The 21,654-nt window shown below is 35.6% G+C and overlaps 1 protein-coding gene across 1 annotated transcript in view; it reads left to right on the top strand.

Annotated features, from left to right (window-relative positions):
- The window catches only part of TTC27 (tetratricopeptide repeat domain 27), a 113,646-nt gene that overhangs the window by 83,285 nt on the left and 8,707 nt on the right, over positions 1-21,654 (top strand). The window contains exons 12-16 of the mRNA XM_053939484.1: positions 7-129; positions 6,233-6,460; positions 11,024-11,122; positions 12,764-12,816; positions 16,763-16,928. Of these exons, the coding sequence (XP_053795459.1) occupies positions 7-129; positions 6,233-6,460; positions 11,024-11,122; positions 12,764-12,816; positions 16,763-16,928 (669 nt within the window). The remainder of the gene's footprint in view (positions 1-6; positions 130-6,232; positions 6,461-11,023; positions 11,123-12,763; positions 12,817-16,762; positions 16,929-21,654) is intronic.

The raw sequence follows: 21,654 nt of genomic DNA, 5'->3' as shown, positions 1-21,654 counted from the left end.
TTCCAGCGCCAGCTTGCAAACTTACTCTTTGAGATGGGATGCACCAGCTCTGCCTTACAAATATTTGAGGAGCTGGAAATGTGGGAAGATGCAGTAATCTGCTATGAAAGAGCAGGACAACATGGAAAGGTAAGAAAAATGTTTCATGTAGCTGAGATCCCATCTTGAAATAGCATCTGAAGGCTGAAGGACCGTCTGGCTTTGGCTGGCAAATCACTAATGACACTCACTTCTACAGGGGTGTCATCACAGGAAAATCTGCTTAGGAAAAATTGACTTGGAGTAATAGCCACATGAAATAGAAGTTGATAAATAAGAAGCAACATAGAAGTTGATAAATGAGAAGCAACTTGAGATGCAAAGAAGATTGTGACAGTGATCCTTGAAAATATTCCAGGATAATTGAATTAACTACTATGGATAAACAGCAATGTGGGCATTTCAGGAAAGCTGCAGCAGTCATTCATGATGGAGTCTTGAAACTTTGTCTGAAGGGGATATTAATTTTCTTTCCCACTTGATTTCAAACTATGCAGTGCAGTTTTTAAAACACTTTAAATAGAGTAACATCAGTGTTTGATGTATTTAATTGCTTCTTGTTAACATATTCAAATTACAGAATCAAACACTTGAGACAAGAAGTGATGTAAGATTAAAAGACTTCACTTGTTAAGTCTGTGTTGATGTTTTCCTGAACTTCTCCATAATTTCTTTAGCACTCTGTGTGATCAGCTTCAAAGACAGTTAAAAGCCATCACCTAACTCTGCATATCAGTGATACAACTGTTTAAAATTGCTGGTAACAGGCTATATTAGCCTTTCTATTGTTGATTATTTTGCTTTTACTATTAGAGCAATGGTAGGAAAATTTTAGAAAATCATACCTGGAAGCAATGCCTACTTGTATGTAACTCTAGCTGTGTTCTCTTTCTGGTGCAAACTCTCACACAGGCTGTAGCAGGAACTTATGCTATCAAGCAGTGTTTTCAGAATTCATATAGATATTCAGAAATATTACATTTCAGAGAAAAATAGTATTTTTTCTTTTCTCCCCTCCCTTTCCCTCTGTTTGGTGTATGGTATCATTAAATGTATGGATGTACATGTGCCTTTGTGATACCACAAGCACAAAGACTGTGCTTTAATATAATTTAAGCTTAATGAATAGAGATATATAAATTCAATTGATAGAAAAAAAAAAGCAGAATTCCTTATACTTACATGTTTTTTCTAATTGTCATGCACCAGAACCTAGATTTTGTTCATTATAAACTGACAGATATGTCTTGCTGGCAAATTCTGTGCCACATTATGCATGCCTTCGGGATAGCATGCTAATACCACAGTCTTCTCCACAGTACAGTGGAGAAATAGAGGTCAGATTTTCCATTTCCTGGAAATGCATTCTGTCCTAGTTACATTCACAAACTGCCCTTAGGGAGTTATGAAAATGGCACTCAGAGAATAGGACAGGATATCTGACACAGGAAACTGCTTAGAAATGCTTTCAGAATGAGGGATTGTGCTGTGCTTTGAAAAAGAGAAAATGCTGTGTAAGTATGAAATAACAGTATTGCTGGACCAAAAAAAACAGAAAATTAGAAACATGTAGCTGTGCACTGAGGGAAATGAGTATCTATGCGCTTTATTGCAAAGTGTTCTAAGTGTGAACTGCATATATTTACCAAAGTGTTTTAATGTTTCTAAACATGGTGGTTATTTTTGTAGAAATGCACAAAAATCTACTGGAGTAGTATGTTAGCCACTAGATGTTAAAATTATTAATGAGCTTAGCATATATCTGTGCAAAAGAACAAACTCTCTTTATTAAACTTCTGTATGTTTTCATTCACAAATGCTTTTATATAGAAAACCTGAATTTAAATCATGAAAAAATCTAATAAAATTGCTAAATATCAGCAATACCAATGTGATGAGTACTTACACATCAAAGTAGTACCTTCTTTCCTCCTATTTTGGAATTACCTGCTTATAAAGAAACAGAGCATGTAGATAAAGCCAATTGAAGCTCCACATTCTGCTGTTAGAAAATATATAATTAATTTGCTTATAAGAGGGCCATGTAGCTGTAAAAATTTTGCAGAGTAAGATGTAACTAACATTTAGCAAACTTTTTTGAGGATTTGTTACTGTTACTAGATACGGCTCTATATTAATTTGTTTTATAACCTGAACAGTAATAGGAACTAATATTATTACATGAGTCAACAAGAGTAATAGAGTGCCAAGCAATGACCAAAATGGCACAGAACAGCGAGAAAAAACTATTATAAAACCTGAATGCACAGTATATTGATAGTTGCTGTGGCTTTCTGACTGAAGTATTTTACTCATTGTATTCCTTTAACAGACTTGTTGCAAAAGGAGACATGTCCATGTGTGTAGTGAGAACTGCTGTTGAAAAGTGCCCTTCTCCCTTCTTTTAACTGTGAGAACTACCCAGAGATCTCAAGAGTATTATTAACATTGGACAATTCTGTCTAAGGTGTAAGAGGTCTCTTCCACCTAACAATGGTACTATTTCCCTGCTAAAAGAAAAAGAAAGGGTGAACCAGAGATGTGACCTTTCAGATCTTCCACTTGAAGTAAGGCCTGTCTCCCTTGCAAGAATTCTGTCACATGGTAGCTGCTGACCTTTGATAGATTAATGAGATCTGCCATTTGGCATCAGATGGATAGTCCATCTTGCAATAGCCTGTTTTCAGCCCTATCTCCATTCTGTCATCTCATGAGAGTATACAGCATGATACAGAGTCTGGTTTTAAACCAACTTATCCCAGCAAACCATGTTCTACAGGGTTATTTTTCTTGTCTTGCATGACACAAATACCTCAAAACATTTGAGTGAGGAAACACAATTATGGCAAGATCTCAAAAGCCCACTTTTAAAGTCAGGTATGACTTCCCAGATGTGAAGCAGTGCTACACTGATTAGTGCATGAGCTCATTCAAGAACTTGATTCATTTCCATTATATATAGTAACAGTCATAGAAGGCAGATAAGCATTCCTCTATGTGGTTACAAAACTAAGAGAAGGTCTTGCCCAGGGTCTTGCATGAAATTACAGGGAACATGAAATGAAAACCTAAGAGCTTTCCTTTTCTCTCACTGCCTTTTTCCATGCTTCTCTATTCTGCTTCTTCTTGCTACTTATCTGTTAGCCAAGCAAATTATGTGCAAGCACAAAAAATAAGACTTTTTAGGAAATACTTTGAACTAGCAAAGGAAGTAATTGTAAAATAATAGAACTGGTAGAGCAGTGAAAAGTGAGGCTAATAGGGTCTTTTAGGAAGTTATAAAATAAAAATGTAGGAACGCAGGGATGGTATGGCAAATGGATGTTTAAGACTGGGAAGCCAAATGCAGGATGAATCATCACTTGGTGTCCGGGAGTCTGCGTAGTGAGTAAAGAAAAGGCACCACCTTTTGTTTAAACTAGGCCCCTCATTACTGACAGGAGATTTTTGTGAAGTATTCCTGTTTAATTCCCATACCACTCGTAGTAGTTCAGAAGACAAGATAAGAGCCTAAACCTTTCTTGTGTTTAAATCAACTGACTACTGAAGTTAGTATTGAATTCCATCCACTCTGGTGCAGACTGTGCTGTGAAAAACCAGTGTTGTTACAAATGCACCTGATTCAGTCAGTGACAATTATACAGCACCTTTTTTTTTTAAGTTATATTTTAATTCATAATTTTAATATCATATCTTTCTAGATTTAGTTATAACTTGGAGTTATAAACATGCTTATTAATAATTAGTATCCCTTTAATGGGTAAAATAAATCTCTAGTGGCTGTATTTCTTTTACAAATATTACATGCACTGTGTGAAAGATGTTTTTTGATAATATTTGTTTTTAAGGAAAGATTTGTTTTTGCAGAAGCAGGGTTCTTAGCAAAGATTAAATATGATTTTTTGAAAACATTTTACCTAAAGTTAGGAGAAAGAAAGAGAAAAATCTTTTCCCCCTACCACCACCCCAAAATCCTAGGTAAAATGAAAAATCCAGTTTTAGAGTATTATCTGGTTTTGTAGAAGGCAAAGATTTTGATAACATAGGGATTTTCTTTTAGTTTGATCTTTGTACTAGCCTTTAAAGATTTAAGTAATAAAAATGTTAGCAACATTCCAGAGAGGTGATCAGATAGCTAATCAGATGAAGAAAAAGTCAGATTTCTGCTTATTTACTTCTCTGTTTTATCTGTGTGCTGAATTATTTATGTTGGCAATGAGTCATTGTAAGCTTAGACCAGAACATGGTATTTTTATGCTCTTAAATGTTAAACACCATTAGTGAGTGGCTGTTGTTCCAGTCTAGGCATTGCCACATGATAGCAATCTGAGCTTGGGAGTGCCCTGCAGAGGAAGTGGTGAAGATGCAGCTTGCAATGCACTTTTCACCTCGTATCTCCTTACACAGCAACATTTCAATATTGTTTCTTCATGTGAATGGGAAAAAAAACCCACCTTACCTTTTGGTGTCTAATGTGATTACTGCAAAAAATCAGCTGTCTTTGCTTTGGAAGAGAAAAATCTTCTTTAATGTCTGTTATTAATATGTTATAGCAACTAATGGAGGCAGCTAAGAGGAAGTAAATGGCACTTTAACCAAATCCCTGGAAGCCAGGCTGAATGGGGCTTTGATTAACCTGGTCTCATGGAAAGTGTCCCTGCTCGTGGCAAGGGGGCTGCAGTTAGATAATACTCAAATTCCCTTCCAAACTAAAGCACTCTGATTCTGTAAGTATAGTCTTCCAGGTGTTAGGCAAGATTTTTCTAGTGCTTTGGCTGGGCTAATTCTAAATGTTAAACAATAGTTTCTTTGGCTTTTTTTAGAGAGCTGCTTCACAGGCACTTAAAAACACTTGCCATCAAGTTATTTTCCTTATAATTTGCCACCAGTTTTCTTCCTAATGGGATTCTATTTCTGCTAATTTTAAGATTCTTCTAGAAATCTAAACTCTTCTTCACACTTGTGCACTGTTACTGTTACTTTACAAAAATAATAGTAAGAATGAGATGCTAAAATTGCTATGCATTAAATATTTCAAATCAAGGTAAACCAAGCATTTTTCTAAAGATGATTTTCAGATAGGTTTTATGAATTTTACTGATTGGAGTAAAAGACTTCTCTAAAGATCATCTGAAGATCAAAGAAACCAATTCTTATATGAGAAAAGCAGTAATAATCTGGATGCAGAGATGATGTCAGGTTTCTTTTTAAGTAATCAAGCTATGATAGAAGAATGACTGGAGTTACAGTATGGAACTTTAATTCTGTGGCAGGCTGTGTTAGACCTTTCTTGATTTAGATGGTACAAGTAGATATTTTCTGAGAGAAAAATTATGCTGATCTGAGTTTGCATTGGGGGACTGAGGTTTCAGTTCCATCTGAACACCAGATCATCTGTCCAGTGTATTTGTCTTTTCAAAAATCCACAGAAGGCAGACTATCTCTTGTTTAAAAGAGAAACAATGATTTTATTGTTAGAGCAAAGATAGTGGCCCTGAGAAAAATAGCTTTTGAAAGTTAGTTACAGCCCATAATAGATGTCTGGAAGACACAGCCTGTGTCTTCTTTTTCATAAAGCTGTATATATTTCAAATATATTTTATTTCAAACATTTAGATAAATTTACCATTTCTGCATCTTATATAAAAGCATGGCATTTCCACAACCAACAGTATAAAAGTCAATGTGAGACACAATAGAATGGAAATAATTATTTTCAGAAAAGGGCAATTAGAGAAAAGGGAAGGAGAGTCGTGGCAAGAATACTTACTAGGACATGTAAAAAATTATAAACTTCTAGAATCGCAGATACCTTGATGGTGCTGATACTGCATTGCTGTGAGTTAGGTGTAGGTTTGATGTCCAGGACTGATACTTATTCTTGGGACAGAATACATACCTAAGATGTAAAGAAAGGAGTAAGCTTGTTTTTATGGTTTAATTTTCCTTGGTGTGTTAAACCAAAAGCCACCATATTATGTTGAAGTATGTTTTAAACATCAGTTTGGAACCAGGTTCTTTCTAGACTTTATCTTTGGTGCTGTGTTGGATGAAGATTCCGTTTCCTCACTAGCCCTACTTCTTAATCTTCAGCAGATGATTACAAAGTGCTACAGGAGTATTTGTTCACGTAGGTAATTAACTGAAAATAAATGGTCTCATTATGTATTGATTTCTCTTTGCTCTTTAACAGGCAGAAGAAATACTCAGGCGGGAGTTAGAGAAGAAGGAAACACCAGGATTATATTGTTTGCTTGGTGATGTTCTTAAAGACCATCAGTATTACGACAAGGCCTGGGAGCTTTCCAGGCATCGCAGTGCCCGCGCCCAGCGCTCCAAAGGCCTCCTCCATCTCCGCAACCGGGAATTCAGGGAATGTGTGGAGTGCTTTGAACGTTCAGTACAGATCAACCCTATGCAGGTTGGGAAATTATGCACATACGGCTTTGGTTTTAGGTCATGTGTTCAGTTTTGAATGATGACACTTCTTTAAAAGACAGTTCTAGGCACAGTTACCAAAATAAGAGTTTATTACTATTCTTAGCAAAATTTTCACCATGTACTTGGAAGACTGGCTAAAAATGGTAGTATGAAATGAAGACATCCTTTTGCATCCAGGTCTTTGCATGCAGGTAAATCTTTGCCTGTAGAGCTCTTTCAAAGAAATTTCAAAGAGGTGAAACCACTGCAAATTAATATTTACCATGAAAAAAATCATGAACAACGTATAAAGCAAAACAGTTACAAGAATAATGCAGATTTTAATGAAAGTTTCCCTTCACCCTATCTGAGTTTGCCCTGGCTTTGAGTTGCAAACTGTCATCTCTGTATTTCACAGAAATGTTTTTTGAGTGTTCTGGTCTGTCTTGTTCTGGAGTCACTGAGAAGCGCTGTGTTATGCTTGTGATGACAGTAACTTCTATTACAGTAATGCATCAAAATTGAAACCATGGTGAAAAGAGTTCTTTTGATGAGGCTGGTTTCTCTTGCTGATCTGTGCAAGCTATTCTGCAGACAACATTTGTAATCTTGTTTCAGTTTCTCAGACATCAGATCCCACCTCAATAAGGTTCAACCTGTGGAAGATCTTCAGAAGTTAAAAAAGCTTTGTGGTTGTTTACGTATATAAATTGTGCTCTTCAGATCTATTTCTAGGTCCATGCAAAAGCAGGGTATTCCTCTTTCTGTTCTTTGCCCCTCAAAGAACACTGCTGAAGCTGCTGTTTTAAGCTCCATGTGACTAACTGGACTTTTGCATTAGAAAAATTTTAAATGCCTCCATCCATTCAAGTTCTTTTCATGAAGCTTTTTTTGTATTTTGCTGACATATTTTATTCCAATGAATCAGAGTCCTATTCTTATTCAAATGAACTCCATATAACTTATAAACATCTTTAGATTGGAAAATAAAATGACCAAAAATGCCCGCAGAATATATATTACTCAGATAGGAATTTTATTTAAATCAAGAGGACTTCCAGATAATAAAGGGCTTCAGGAGATGGCCTACAGGGTCAAAACTGAGAAATATTCTGCTGAAATGCTTTTTTATTTTGTACCCTATCCAACGGAAGTGTAGAATGAAAGGAAATCCAAGAAAAATAGGCCAGTCCATATAGGAAAGTGAACATTTCCTCCTCTTGTTGCTTAGGAAGCTCTTTTTAAGATTCAGTTGAATTGTTTCAAACAAACAGATTGAGCAGCTAGATAGTGCAGATTGACATAACCATCTCCTAAATTCTGTCTGTATTCTGTGACTACAGAAATGAATTGTTTCCTGTTCCAGGGTATATTGTGGGTCAAATGCAGAGTGGAAATTGATTCTGAATGTAAGGACTTTACCACAAGGAAAATAATAATTAATTAAATTATTAACTTGTTCCCAGAATTGTGACTAATTTATTAGATAAACAAAGACTCCCTATTACAAAAAAATTCTAATTTTTTGTGATTATTAGAAACCTTTCTGAAGGAGAAGAGACTTTTAGACTGCATCAAGTGATTCCCCAAATTTTGTAATGGATAAAATCATTCTCTTTCAACCCTCCTTTAATCTTGTGTACTTTTTAGCCAGCCAATCAAGTGTGGTTGAGATCTCTGAGGTAGGTGTTTGCTATATAAGCCAATCACTCAATCGGTTTTTGGGTAATCCACAAACAAATAAAAGCCTTGCAGTTCAAATATACCTGAAACTTGTGTTCATTAGCACTGCTGCTCACAGAATTGCTTGTTCTAGTACATGACTGTGGATGACTGATGAATTTCTCTTCTATTTTCACTATTAGTATCTTGCAAGGCTTGACAAACAATTACAGAGGTCAAAGAGCTCACATGGTCAGTTCTCCAGTGGTGAAAGCCTGCACAGTTCAGAAGTAAGACTGTGCTGCTGTTGCTCATGAGATTTATAAGACGTGCAGTGACTGTTTTTCCTCGCACCCTTTACAGAAGCACTATTTAACTTGTATCCTGAGCTATAAAGTTGGAACTAACCTTCAATTTCATACTTGATCGCTCTGGTCTCTGCCCCCACTTTTCCTGTCCAGAAGTTACTGACCTAAAAAGAATATAAAGGTGAATTAATGAGATAGCAGCCATGTGGGAGAGCTGGTGGACAAAAGAGCCTTAAAAAATTAGATTGACTATATGTTTATTTACTATTAGGATTGCCCTCTGAAATTTGAGAAAGATAGTTTTCTCTTCTTGTGGAGTTTCTTCTTTGATTGATGAGTTTATGAATCATGAAAGTGACAGGTTGACAATGCTGAAAAGTAGGTTTTCATGTTTGCCAGGGCCAGATGTAGTTGCTAATTCTATCTTCACCTATTTATCCACATGCTCCAGGGATGGGCCATCCACTTACACCCTCATCAGCAAAAGTTTATTCAATTCTTTTAGTATCATGAAGCTTGCCCACCAGGCTGCCGGGTCTGACAAAGATCAATGTCATGTGTTTATTCTGGGATCTAAGCTTTGAAGCAGATTAATTATAAATTTTATAACAGTTAAGTCAGGAGCAGATATAAGTTGAGTTTCAGAGACAGGAAAATGAGTTTGAAGTGGAGAGAACTGTAAGAATGTTTGCTGCAGTTTGCAATTAGTGTGTAGAGGTAAAAGCTCTTGTGTTTGAGCCAACAGCATTATCCTCAACCCTCTAAAGTCCCTGATTTGAAAAAAAATTTAGGGTAATGTTTTTGTGTTTAAATAGTTGTTATGGTTTCCTAAGGAGAACCTGAGTTATCAGAGTTGGTTACTTCAGAACTAGTACCCAAAACACAAGAGAATATAAACATTAAACAGACACCTCAAGAAGTAATATGTTGTTGTGCAATATGGAGTAAATGTAACCTGTTTTTCCATCTTCCTTTTCCCAACCTCTTTCCCTCTCAAAAAAACTTCCCAAGAAAAACTGTTGGGTTTTTTTTGACCTTGCCATATAGCATGGAGAAATGGCTGAATTTATTGCAGTAGGGTAGTAGTACCTGGACTGATTTTGCAACACCTTATAAGATGTCCTGTTTTGTTTTGACTGCATGCATTTAAAAAGCATAATGCTGTCAGAAAATGTTCTATTTATGTAATTAGGGTTTAATAATTTTCTGAATTACGAAACTTTTATAAAAGGTAATACTGGTTAGCTTGCAGCTCTTTGAGAATTAACCTTGTGGCAAATCAACTTGCTGTTGAAGAGCTATGAAAATTTATTTTGCTGTAATTTATGCCATTATCAGATACTATTTAGTGTAGAACAGACTATTTCAATTGGAAGGGACCTGCAATGATCACCTGGTCCAACTGCTGACCAGTTCAGGGCTGACCAAGTTAAAGCACATTTTTAAGGGCATTGACCACATTCCTGTTAAACACTTGACAGCCTTGGGGCATCAAACACCTCTAGGAAGATTTGTTCCAGTGTCTAATCACGCTCTAGGTAAAGAAATGCTTCCTAATGTCCAGTCTAAACCTCCCCTTGTGCAGCTTTGTACCATTGTCACACATCATACCACTGGACAGTAGTTCTGTGTGAGCCAGCAGTGAGCCCTGGCAGCCAAGAGGGCAGTGAATCCTGGGATGCATCAAACACAGCACAACCAGCAGGTCAAAAGAGGGGATTATCCTGCTGTATGCAGTTCTCACCTTGAGCACTGTATGCAGTTCTGGGCCCCACAGTTTAGGAAGGCTGTGAAGGTCCTTGAAAGCATCCAAAGGAGTCTACAAAGCTGGAAAAAAGGCTGACTGGAAGGAACATCCTGAGAGGAGCGAGCTTGTCTAATTTGGAGAAAAGGAAGTTGAGACGTGACCTCAGTGCTCTCTACAGCTCCCTGAGAAGGGGGAATGAAGAAGAAAGATGCTGAGCTCTCCTCCCAGTTTGAATCTTTATTGATGAGAGATATTTGGTTGTAACAACTAAAGACTATAAATGCAAGATTACTGAACTGGTAAAGTTCCATTCTCTGTTCAAGGCGTTATTTAAGTACATTTCTATCTCTAAACATTACGATAGAAACTTGAGATGGTCGATGTTCTAGTAGAAAGAACTGTAATTTTGAACTGATCCTGTTTGGTCATTTGAGATGTATTCTGTAAAATGTGATTACCTTGAAAAACATTTCCTAGTGTTTATCATCTGACCTAATTATAATAGTATAAAGTGAATGTGGATTTTTTACAAATGAAAGCAAAATATGCAAACCTCTAAATAACTATCCCTTTGTCCTGTAAATGAAAATGGACTGTTAAAGAGCACTTCACAAATGGTCAAGTGGTCTTCATGCAGTCAACACCTTTGTTTGTCCATATTTATTAAAACTTTGAACCTAAAGTTTTTCTCTAATCAGCATACAGGATACTATTTTTTCCAGTGCAATACTATCATAGCTGAAGATGGGTAAAAATCAACAAGAGTTGTGTGTTCTCCCTGGGCAAAGTATTTCTTTTGTGCCGAAATGTCCATGCATGTAGGTAACCATTATTTTTTTCTCTCCAGCTAGGTGTATGGTTTTCCTTGGGCTGTGCATACATTGCTTTAGAAGGCTATGAAGGTGCTGCCAAAGCATTTCAGCGCTGTGTGACATTGGAACCAGATGTATGTACTTTTGAACAAATGATTCAGATGGCTTATCTAAAAGCAGCAAGGATGTTTTCATTATAGACAAGCAAAGCAATAGTAAAAAACTTGTTTAAACCTTAGCCCTTTGAAGAAATTAAGCTTGTTCATGAAGGATATATTTTTGTCATAAGGCATCATAAAAATACTTATCCAGTACTTAACTTTGTCCAAGTATGAATGTTAAAATATATCTGAAAAATTCCTTTATGCTTGCACACATTGCTAAAACAGACAAATGGGAATGACTAAATGGTGAGGAGAGCTAAAAAGAGATAAAACAAAAATTATATTAAAATATTTAGTTCTCTAATCAAATTCTTCTGAAAAAAAAAGTCAAATTCATGTGTAACAAGTAAATTTGTAACTGTATATTTCAGGAGCACAGGGAGAATGGAGCTTAGCCATATTTTCAGGATGCAGGGCATGTATGTGTACAATACTGTTGTTTGAATGTGCACAGTGAAGGTGCCAGCTGAATTACCTGAGAAATACACTGACAATACTTTTGCCAGAAGCCCTGACTGTCAGCTTGTTGCTCGCCTAGAGTTAATGCCATCTACTCAAAAGAAACTGTTGTTATTCATTCTTTTCTCTTGGAGAAAATAATGAGAAAGCAATAAGAGGTGACAGAGTACTCTTTTTATTATAAAATGCAATAACTTCTTTGGGGAAAAAATGTACATACAGATAACAATGGAATTCTTAGTTTATATATTGTTTTTTTGTTCTTGTTCAGTGCAGTAAATTCACTTCCAAGTAGATACTAAAACTGGGTTCACTTATCTCTCTAGGGCCTGTATTTAATTGTATTCATATGACCAAGCCAGCTGACTTCTCAATGGGTTAAGTGGTGGGGTTTTTATGAGAAAAAGGTGCTGGACTGGCTCTCAGTTGGAGGCAAAACCTGTCCTTATATGTCTGCAGCTGTAGCAATGTAGCGACCATTTTAATGAATGAAGTCGCAGAAAGGTTTCCCAGCATGAGTTAAATGTTCCTTAAGCCTCAGGATAGCCTTCAGTACCAGAGTACATTTCATTGCAGTGCTCAGACCCTATTCTTCAAATCATTTCTAGTTGTAACTTGCTGAATTCAGTGATGGGGCTTCACATTTACAGCAGTGTCAGGCGAAGGGCAGGAATCATCTCTGCTCATCTCTGCTGGTTTTACCTGAGGTGCGTTAGGGGACATCAGATCACTTTTGTCCAGTAACAGAGAGTGGTGCAGTTTAAGTAGCTTCCAGCTAGTGAGAAGTTGGCCAGCTAAGTCTAGTGAAGCACTGACCTTTCCAGCCATCCCAGCTAGATCCTAGAAGAGGATGCCTATTTACAACTGAGACTGAAGGCAAGAGCTGACTTAGTGTATTGCAACCACAAGGCAGTTAATTGATATTTATATACCTGATTGTTGCGGATGCAGTCAAATATTTATATATTTCAATTTTAATATAATCATTTATATTTCAATGCAATGTTTTAACTGCCATGTAGAAGGTATGTGTCAATATGTGTGATTAGCAAAATCAATGATGTTTGGCAGTAGTTTCACTTACGTATTTTTATCAAATAAGCACAATATAAGTGAATAAATTTTTTGGTACTTCTCCTTTTATCATTCTAGAATGCTGAGGCCTGGAACAATTTATCAACTGCTTATATCAGATTAAAACAGAAGTAAGTACATCAAAAGAATTAGAAGATATTGCTTCCAAAACAAATAACTGTGGTTTCCTTTTATTTGACATTGAGTTTTTTATTATTATAAGGTGCTTAACTCATATTTTGCAATTCTTAGCCCTTCAGTTCTCTCTCCCAGGTTGAATTGCTGGTAACTATTTTATTTTATAGGAAATAATTTTGTAACTTTTATACAAGTAGCAGCCTCTCTCTACCCTTTTTTTTTTTTGTTAGAAGTATTTATGATGTAGTAAGTACAACCAGTGCAAAATATTCATAATAAAGATGAATAATAAAAACTACTTTGACCATGAAGTTAAGAAGATACGTCAATTTCAAGCAAACAATTTATTCAGACCTATGTAATTTCATAGGATATTTTCCTCAGTAGATTTAAGGGAAAACCAGACAGTTTGTTTTTTGTATACAAAAACAGATGGAAATCTGCACACATGCTAGCTGGCTTATCCTTTTCCCTCAAAACTAATGATTCATACAAGAAGATTTCACCTAAGTGGACTGCCACTCTTATTTTGTATTTTGTATTTCAACGCAATGTAATAAAAGTTTACCTGGAAGAATTTAATATTTAAGAATTTTCACATTATAACTTCTTACCAAAAATGAAACAAAAGAATAAGATAAATTATTTTTTAAAACCTTACTTGAAATCTGACATCAGTTTATATGGTTACGTAGTCAGAAAGCAAAGTAAAAAAAGAGAGAAAGAATAGCAAACTTGCGTAAAAGTATAAATTTATAAACATACAATGGGAGCAGGAGGGAGGAGAAAATGAAGTATTAGAATAACTACACAAGGCTAAAAAGTAATAGAAAGCAGGAGTTTGTTTTAACTTTTCAGTAGTTCCTCTGTCTTCAGCAGTGCCTTGAGTATGTGCAATACATGTGGTAGTCGCTCCTTCTTTTCCATACAATTCAAAATGTCAGATGCTTAGTGTACTGGCTAATACTTGTTTAATGAAAGTATTTTTAATCAAAATAATTTTCGGTCTGTTAATCTGCTACAAGGCTGAGAAACTACTGAGTGATTAATTTCACTTTACTGGTTTAATTTTATTATTCTTAATCTACTCTTGTGATCTAATATACTAAGTACATACAAAACTTGTAACCTATTTGATATGGTAACGAAAGCAATAAATGGGGGCATGTTACTGAGCTTTTTTCCCCACAAGAATCATGTGATATAGGACTCAATGTACAGTAAATTTTAAATGAATATTACGTGTTGATAGCCGAGTGTGGCCTATACTTGCTGTGGAATAGCAACTTCTTTGATTATTTGTGTAGTCACTTATAGGTCAAGACTGTGTGAGCTAGTTTAGCTCTCTCAAAACAGAGACTATCTATAGCAGTACACTTAAATAATTTGTGTGGGGATACATAAGTTCTTATTTTTCAAGCCTGCCAGAAGAAAAAAAAAAAATTAAGTGGAGTGAGGATTTAAAAAAGAAAACAAAAGCAAGATATTTAAGTTAATAGCTGTCTTTCATTCCCTTAAAAAAAAATCCGGCTTTACTCCAAACAGGCTTTTAATTCAGGCCCCTACTCATAGATTGTGGATTTGGCCAAGGCTTGGCAGAGTCTCATACAACAGACATATAATATAAGTACATTTTTTTGAAAAGTGTATGCAAGCAACTTGCTAACACCCAAAGGACAGGGGTTTTGTTGATTTTTGGAGTTGTTTGCTTTTTAAGACTTCACAAGTTTTGTGTATTCTGAATTTCCTCCAGAAAAATTAATTGTGATGAAAACAGACTCCATGCTTTGGTTTACTAGAAAAACTACTCTGTTTGCCAGGAGGTCTTTGAAATCTAGGTCTCACATTTCTCAGAATAAACTGGGACTGGCCCACTGTCCTTCATGTGAAACATGCCAGGTTTCCAAGTCCAGATAATGCATTTAAGCTGCCTACTGTTTCCTGTCTGGGTATGAATTTACTTAACTGTTTAAGGATACACCATCATTATGTGATTGGTTAAATATACAGGGGATTTGTTTTGAGAATCTAGAGGATTTTATTACATAGCAAGAGTGATGATTTGTGGAATACTATTTCCATCCCATCCCTTTGCTATCTTGACTACATTTCACATTTCCATCTTACTGGCATCTGCCCTCCTCATAGCTTACTGATTTTCAGGAGGATGGGGAGGTTATACAGACTAACCCTACAGATGGTGAAGAGCAGTTGCAGAAACAATACATGAGTCAGGCAGAGCACCTTCCAGCCTGTCAGAGAGCTCTGGCAGAACCCAACTTCCATTGTAGCAAAATCCACAGAAGGAACAGGACAGTGTTCTTTTCTAATTTAACCTAGTAAAATCCGGGTCTGAAATCCCTTAGTGAGATTGTTAACAGTGGAGAAAACTCAACTGTTTGCACAATTATTCATCGGGATCACACCTATCAGTATATCAGAAGAGAGAGAAAAGGGGAGTGCATATGGGAAGATCCTGCATGTGGACTGTTCTGCTGTAGCTATGCCAAATGACCTGTTCTCCTTAAATAATTTTGCTCTATCAACCCACTCTCTTTCTGTGTATTTGATAACTCTTAATATCATGGCCTTAGATTGGCAGTTATTTACATTTTTCCATGACCAAGCTATTTCAAACTTCTAATGTCCTGATCAACTACTTAGATATTACATTGACTTGGCTGGGATATTTTACACTCTTTGGAAACTCAACCAACAATTTCTTTGGGCTGTCTTTCTTTAGAGAAAGCCCTTTTAACAACTTAGTCAAGCAATATGGAGAAAGTGAACTGCATGTTTTGATAACAGGCCATCTTTATATGATATTTACTAAGAAGAGATGTATTGTTATGCCTTACCAAAGAAGATTTTTTTACCAGCCTAGGAAAGCTCCATTTCAACTCTTAATTTAAAGGAATCCATTCCTTTGTGGTTTTTTACATATCATGACTGTCCAACTGAGGGTGTGACTGTCCATCTGAGAGAATGACTGTCCAACTTGTCTCTTAGAAAGAAATGTATCATTCCAATTCTCTTATTTTAAAGTTACAAATTTATTGCAATTTTTGGTAGTATGTTGAAGGCTTTAAACAGTAAGCTCACAAGCCTTACCAACACATGCTTCAGATGGCATTTTCTTATCAGAGGATGGCATTACTGCTCTCCTTTGGTAAGGAAATGGTCAAGACTTGACTGCAGTGGCTGCATATGAAAAACTAAAGATGCTCTGTAACTTGATGATGACTTTATAGGAATTGTGGTGTCCACCTTTATTCCATAATACTCTCTACTGTCAGTATGAGATGGGTCAGATTGGAGGACTCTGGTACTGTTTGGGGCCATTCTGACACATTTGTACTGAGCAGCACAGCATCAGGGATCAGAGGGTGTACGTAAACGTTCCAGCTGACCTAAGGATAAAAATGGTTGAAAATGATGGGCTTCTGTACAATGGATATGCATGTTTGCCATGTGCAAATGTTTAAAATAAATATGATTTTAAAATGTGTGATTAAATAAGTCAAAACCATTCTGCACCTGTCATGAACTCAGTAATTTTTGATTTTTTAATGTGTGTTACTACTGCAGCATGAGTAAGATTGTTTTCTCATGGTTCCGGTTAAAAATTTGGAAAGGAAAAAATTGACATAAATGGCAAAATTATGATAAATTTTTCTTTTAAAAAAAAGTTACAAGAACTAAGAGAAGTTACCTAGTTCAAACTACAGAGTGTACTGTTGTGTATGACTAATATAAAATAGTTTGCAAGACAGATTAAGGAATTATCAGTATTGTAAATTATGAGCAATAGCTTTTGCATGGCACTGTGTTCTAAATGGGATTTTTTAAATAAGCAGTTTTTTAGTTGATGCTATGCCAACTGATTTTAGTGCAGAAATCTTCTGTAATAATTTCTGTTATTCTTTTATTATTGATTAGGATCAAAGCATTTCGAACCCTCCAAGAAGCTCTCAAGTGCAACTATGAGCACTGGCAAATATGGGAGAACTATCTTCTCACCAGTACAGACATTGGAGAGTTTTCAGAAGCAATTAAAGCTTATCACCGGCTCATGGACTTAAGAGAAAAGTACAAGGATACACAGGTGGGGAAATTTTCATATTTAGTCATCCTATATGTTCACTAATTTTTGTTCAGAGACAGAGACTAAAAACCTTTGCATCCAGATTGCATCAGACTTTGTGAAAGCACACGGGTGAGCCTTGCAGTTTCAAGACCTATTTTTTTATAAAATGCAGTGCATAATCCCATCTTTCCATATTGTTCCTGCATATCTTGGTGTCAGAAATAATATCAATTATTTAGATTAAAGAAAGGGAAGTTTTTCCCATGTGTTGGAAAATTCCACAAATGAGCCTTTGAACGTGAACTGAAGGAATTACGGTCATAATATTGATTCCTAATAGCCAGGACAAATAAAAATAAAAACGGTATTTTGCTTATCTTTCACTGTAGTTCAATTCAGTTCAATTTTGTGTTTGTAAATGTATGCTCTAGACAAAATCCAGAGAACCTGTCTTCACAGCTTCAGCTGGGATGCAGCCTTACCTAAAATCAGGTACTGATCCTAGCAGGGTTCTGCACACTCAGTGAAATTGGCAAGGTGAATCTGAAAGGCAAGCCAAAGAATCTCTTAAGGAGAATAATAAAATACCTTCAAGAGCTTTTGCAAAATTAACAGATCTGGTTGAAGAGCTTATGAGCTCTTAGGGAGATTGTGTAGTACCAGGGTAAGAGGAACCAGCTGCTGCTGCTGCTCATGGATCCCAGAAGAATGTTTTGTTTCTTGTCCCATAAAAAGAGAAAAAGTAGCTTTCGTGGATCTTGGGAATTTGAGTCCACCGATGAGGAGAGAGAGCAGATAGAATTAATTAAAATTGTGGAAACATCTCATTTGGTCATGGGGGACAGGGATGTTAAATACTTTTTTCACATTACTTTTTAATAATAAATTGTACATAAGTGCAATGCTTATTACTAGTAAAGCCAGTCATGCACAGGATAACATTCTGTATTAATAAAATCTTTTAGTTTGGTATAGCTAAACATTAAACATTCGCACTAAAGAGTGTCAATGGAAAACTGTGTTACATGTGGTAAAGATGTATTTGGCAGCTAGAGTACTGTAGTACTGGTGGGGCCTGTCATGGAGCATCTTGTAGATGGTTGGCTTTTTTCAACTAATTTTTTTCTCAGTTACTACTTAAAATAGCATTTTTAGGGGTGGTCTACTGTATTATTTAAAACAGACTGACAGCTGACTAGGTAGAGGTTTCTACATATATTTGCCCACATGAGATATTTTGAGATGATACAGATGCCTATTACTGTTATTTGTCAAATTTTATGCAATATTTTTTATTGAAGGATTTAAGGATATTGCTTAATTTTAACTTTGGCTTCTGATAAGTGAAGTGTTTTATGGGTTTCATTGTAACTTCTAATACAGTTGCCTCAATTAGGAGGGTTTTACTAGTTGCCAAGAAAAACCTCAGGGCCTGATTAGAGAATTTCAGGCTTGCAACAATTATCTTACAAGGAAGAGGAGAGTATTTCTGTATCAAAACAAAAAAGCAGATAAAAATAAAAGCTTCTGCTGAAATTGTTTACAAAGTTCACCATTAATTGGTGAGCTTCTCCTTTTTTCCAACTGGACTGTTTGGAATAGGGATGATCTGTAACCATCTTGTGCAATTGTATTTTGACAATGTGAAATCATGAACATGAGTAAATGAAAACATACACCATTGTTTCCATTCAACATAGTATGATCTTCTCTCAGGTTATATTTAGTATTTGTAGTCATCATAGATTTTAATTGATAGAGTACTAAGCTACATGACATAATGGTGAGAAACAAGGTAGGAATTTTAAAAAAAATAAATATGCAGAGGACTGGAAGAAACAATTTGAGTCATGAATTCCAGTTCTTTGTGAAAACAAACTGCTTTTAGCATAATCATTGCTGCAGAATACCCCTTGTGAGACTGAATGTATCAATTACATGTGTGCAATTGAATATACAATTTGAAATGCCCTTGATTTCTGTAGCTACATCAGACTTTTAAATTTTATTTCAGAATAGCATGAAGTAATATTTTTCTTCTAATAGTAGTAAAGCATTCAGATTCCTATTGGTGATTTCTGTTAGGCCATTGTTGTCCTTTGTGCCAGTCTTCTGAGTACAGCACACAGATTCAGGAAATTTTGCTTCTGTGCTCTTCTAGTTACTTAACAATGCCATCCCTGTGGCAAAGGTTCTGAGATCATGATACCATGAAACTTGAAGATATGTATGCACAGATTCTATGGATAGAATTGGACAAGGAAGAGATAAAGGGCTCTTTATAAATGAGCAACAATACAGTAAAAGATTAGAGCAAAGGACAGTTTCAAAAGTCTCAGTTTGCTGGTATTGCATATAAATGTAAAAAGCACACTTTCTTACCTTCCCTCCTTACTGGTTCTTCATTTTCATGTGTCTTTACTTCTATTTCTCACAAAGCTGAGAAATATACCTGGAAAACCTTCAATATATGTGTTATGTAATAAAATATAAAGACTAACTGAATTATCTGTAGTTTCCACTAGTAAATCAGTCACTAAAGAGTACCCAAGGAGAAAGCCTTACCTATTATAATAATCAATTTGGTCTCTGAATTATTGGTATGAGCTAGTAAATGTACTTGGAACGTTTCTGTAATTCCTGATTATACTAATTTCCATCACATGTGTGCTTATGGAGGCAATCAACCTTTCTTACTTGGAGTGCTGCAGTCTTGTGAATGACAAAGTTATTTTGTGGTTGGAAAAACTGGTTCGATACAGTATTTCAGAAACCATATCTTCATTATGTGCTGTCAAAGATTATGAATACAGAAGTATGGACAAAGGATTCCACTTTACAATTCTGTGCTATTGAGATTCTAGCAAAGTTTTTCTGGTACCCTTTCCATCAAGTAACATCCTCATTCAGCAGTTTGTGTTTCCAAACTGTTTCTAACTAAAGGCCACAGGACCATGTTCCAAGGGGATTTTGAAAAGCCGGGTAGGAATTAATAATTTCTGGAGCTCTACTTCATTTAAGTAGCTCACTAATGACAATTGTCTTTATTATAAAATCCTTAATTTGGAAGGGGAATAGAGAGAGCTCACAGAATGCAGATTTGTTGTTTTGAATTGTTATCTGAGGGTTCTCATCTTTCTTCAGCACTGTCAAGTTCTACTTGTTTTAGTGAAGTATCTGAAATGGTTTGACCAAGAGAATTTTTATATGAAAGGAGTTGTTGGGAGAACAACTGTGAAATGAGAGTAACTGATGAAAATCACTGCATTTATAAATTACTTGGTTTATTTCCAAGGTTTTGTCTCACAGTGTCTTTTGTTCAGTTTGTAGTAAACACATTATTCACAAAAGCAAAGGAGGAGGAGGAATGCAGATGGTGTGATGTCATAGTAAACATGAACTCTCTGGTCATATGGTGTCATGGTTTGCCCAGCTCATTAAAAGAGGCATGAAGAAAACCAACTAACCAAAAAAATCCTCTATTACTTGTTTGGGGTCTTGGGCCAACAAAGCATTGCTGTACTAGTTTGTACGGCAGTTTAAAATCTCTCAAAGATAAAAATTTTAACATTTATGGCAACCTAAAATGCAAAGCTCTGCTACGCTGCTAATACCTTTGGATAATTAGTAAAATTGACTTACAGTTTGAAATAACTTTATTTAACAAGTGTAGACAACCAAGCATTAATGATTCATTGCTGTTTAATGGACCCTTTAATCTGGGTCTTGACACTAGTTTCATTTTAACTGCTGTAGTGCCAAAGCTTATGTGATGGATTACAAAAAAAGGAAATGGATTATTGTGGTAGAAATGTAAGTAAAGTCAAGACTCTATGGGAATAGGGCTACTTTTACAGTTGCTACATCCTACTGATTAAGGAAACTTTTTTTTTTTCACACACAAACAAAATATCATTGGCTTGAAAACCTTCAATGATTATATATGATATTCACATGAACTAACATTTTGGACTTTGATTAACAGTTTGGTTAAACTGAGAAATTGATTGAGAAGCCATACCATCTGTGTTTGAAACCTCAGGACCAGTTCTAGGTCCTTGTCAAAAGATAACATAGTTTAGTGTTTTTCTTGCACCTATGTTTTTTTATTACATTGCTATAGTAATGGAAATATCAACACTTGCTGGTGTTTTTCTAACAACTCATTATAGAAGACGTGTTTAATGATGGTGTTTCATGCCTTATATTCCAAATTGTGAATATAAATTAATTTCAGAACTTTTGGACTATTAATAGTTGATCATATTTTGTATTATCTTAAGGGACTTTTAAGAGATCTTGAAGGAACTGCTATTTTGTCATATCATTTTATAAGGAATATGAGTGATACTGTGGTTATGGGGAGACAAGAGGAGAGCTGTTTAACTCATGTTCAGATGTTGCTGTGATACCATTAGTTCTGAAAAGATACCAGGTAGATGTATATTTGTTTTCACTTATTGTATTACTTCAATTTATTTAATAAAATTATCAGTCATTTTGATTGATTTGGGTTGTTCTGCCAAGAATTTTCTGTATCTGTTAAAATTCATGATTTTTTGGGATGCATTGTAATTGAGTCATTCTGTAGAAGAAAAGTTATTTTGGGGAATTGACGTATCATAAGTGCTAAACTGGATATGTTTTTATTCTAAATATGATATACTTTGATACTGTCATAATTTTTGCATTATTTTCTGCCAGTGAACTGCATCTTGATTTGTGAAGTGTTTTTGTAGGGTTT

The sequence above is a fragment of the Vidua chalybeata genome, chromosome 3 (assembly GCF_026979565.1).
Source record: "Vidua chalybeata isolate OUT-0048 chromosome 3, bVidCha1 merged haplotype, whole genome shotgun sequence".
In the NCBI taxonomy this organism is placed as follows: Eukaryota; Metazoa; Chordata; class Aves; order Passeriformes; family Viduidae; genus Vidua; species Vidua chalybeata.
The sequence above is the reverse complement of the archived record's forward strand: the minus strand, read 5'-3'. Positions and strand labels throughout refer to the sequence as shown.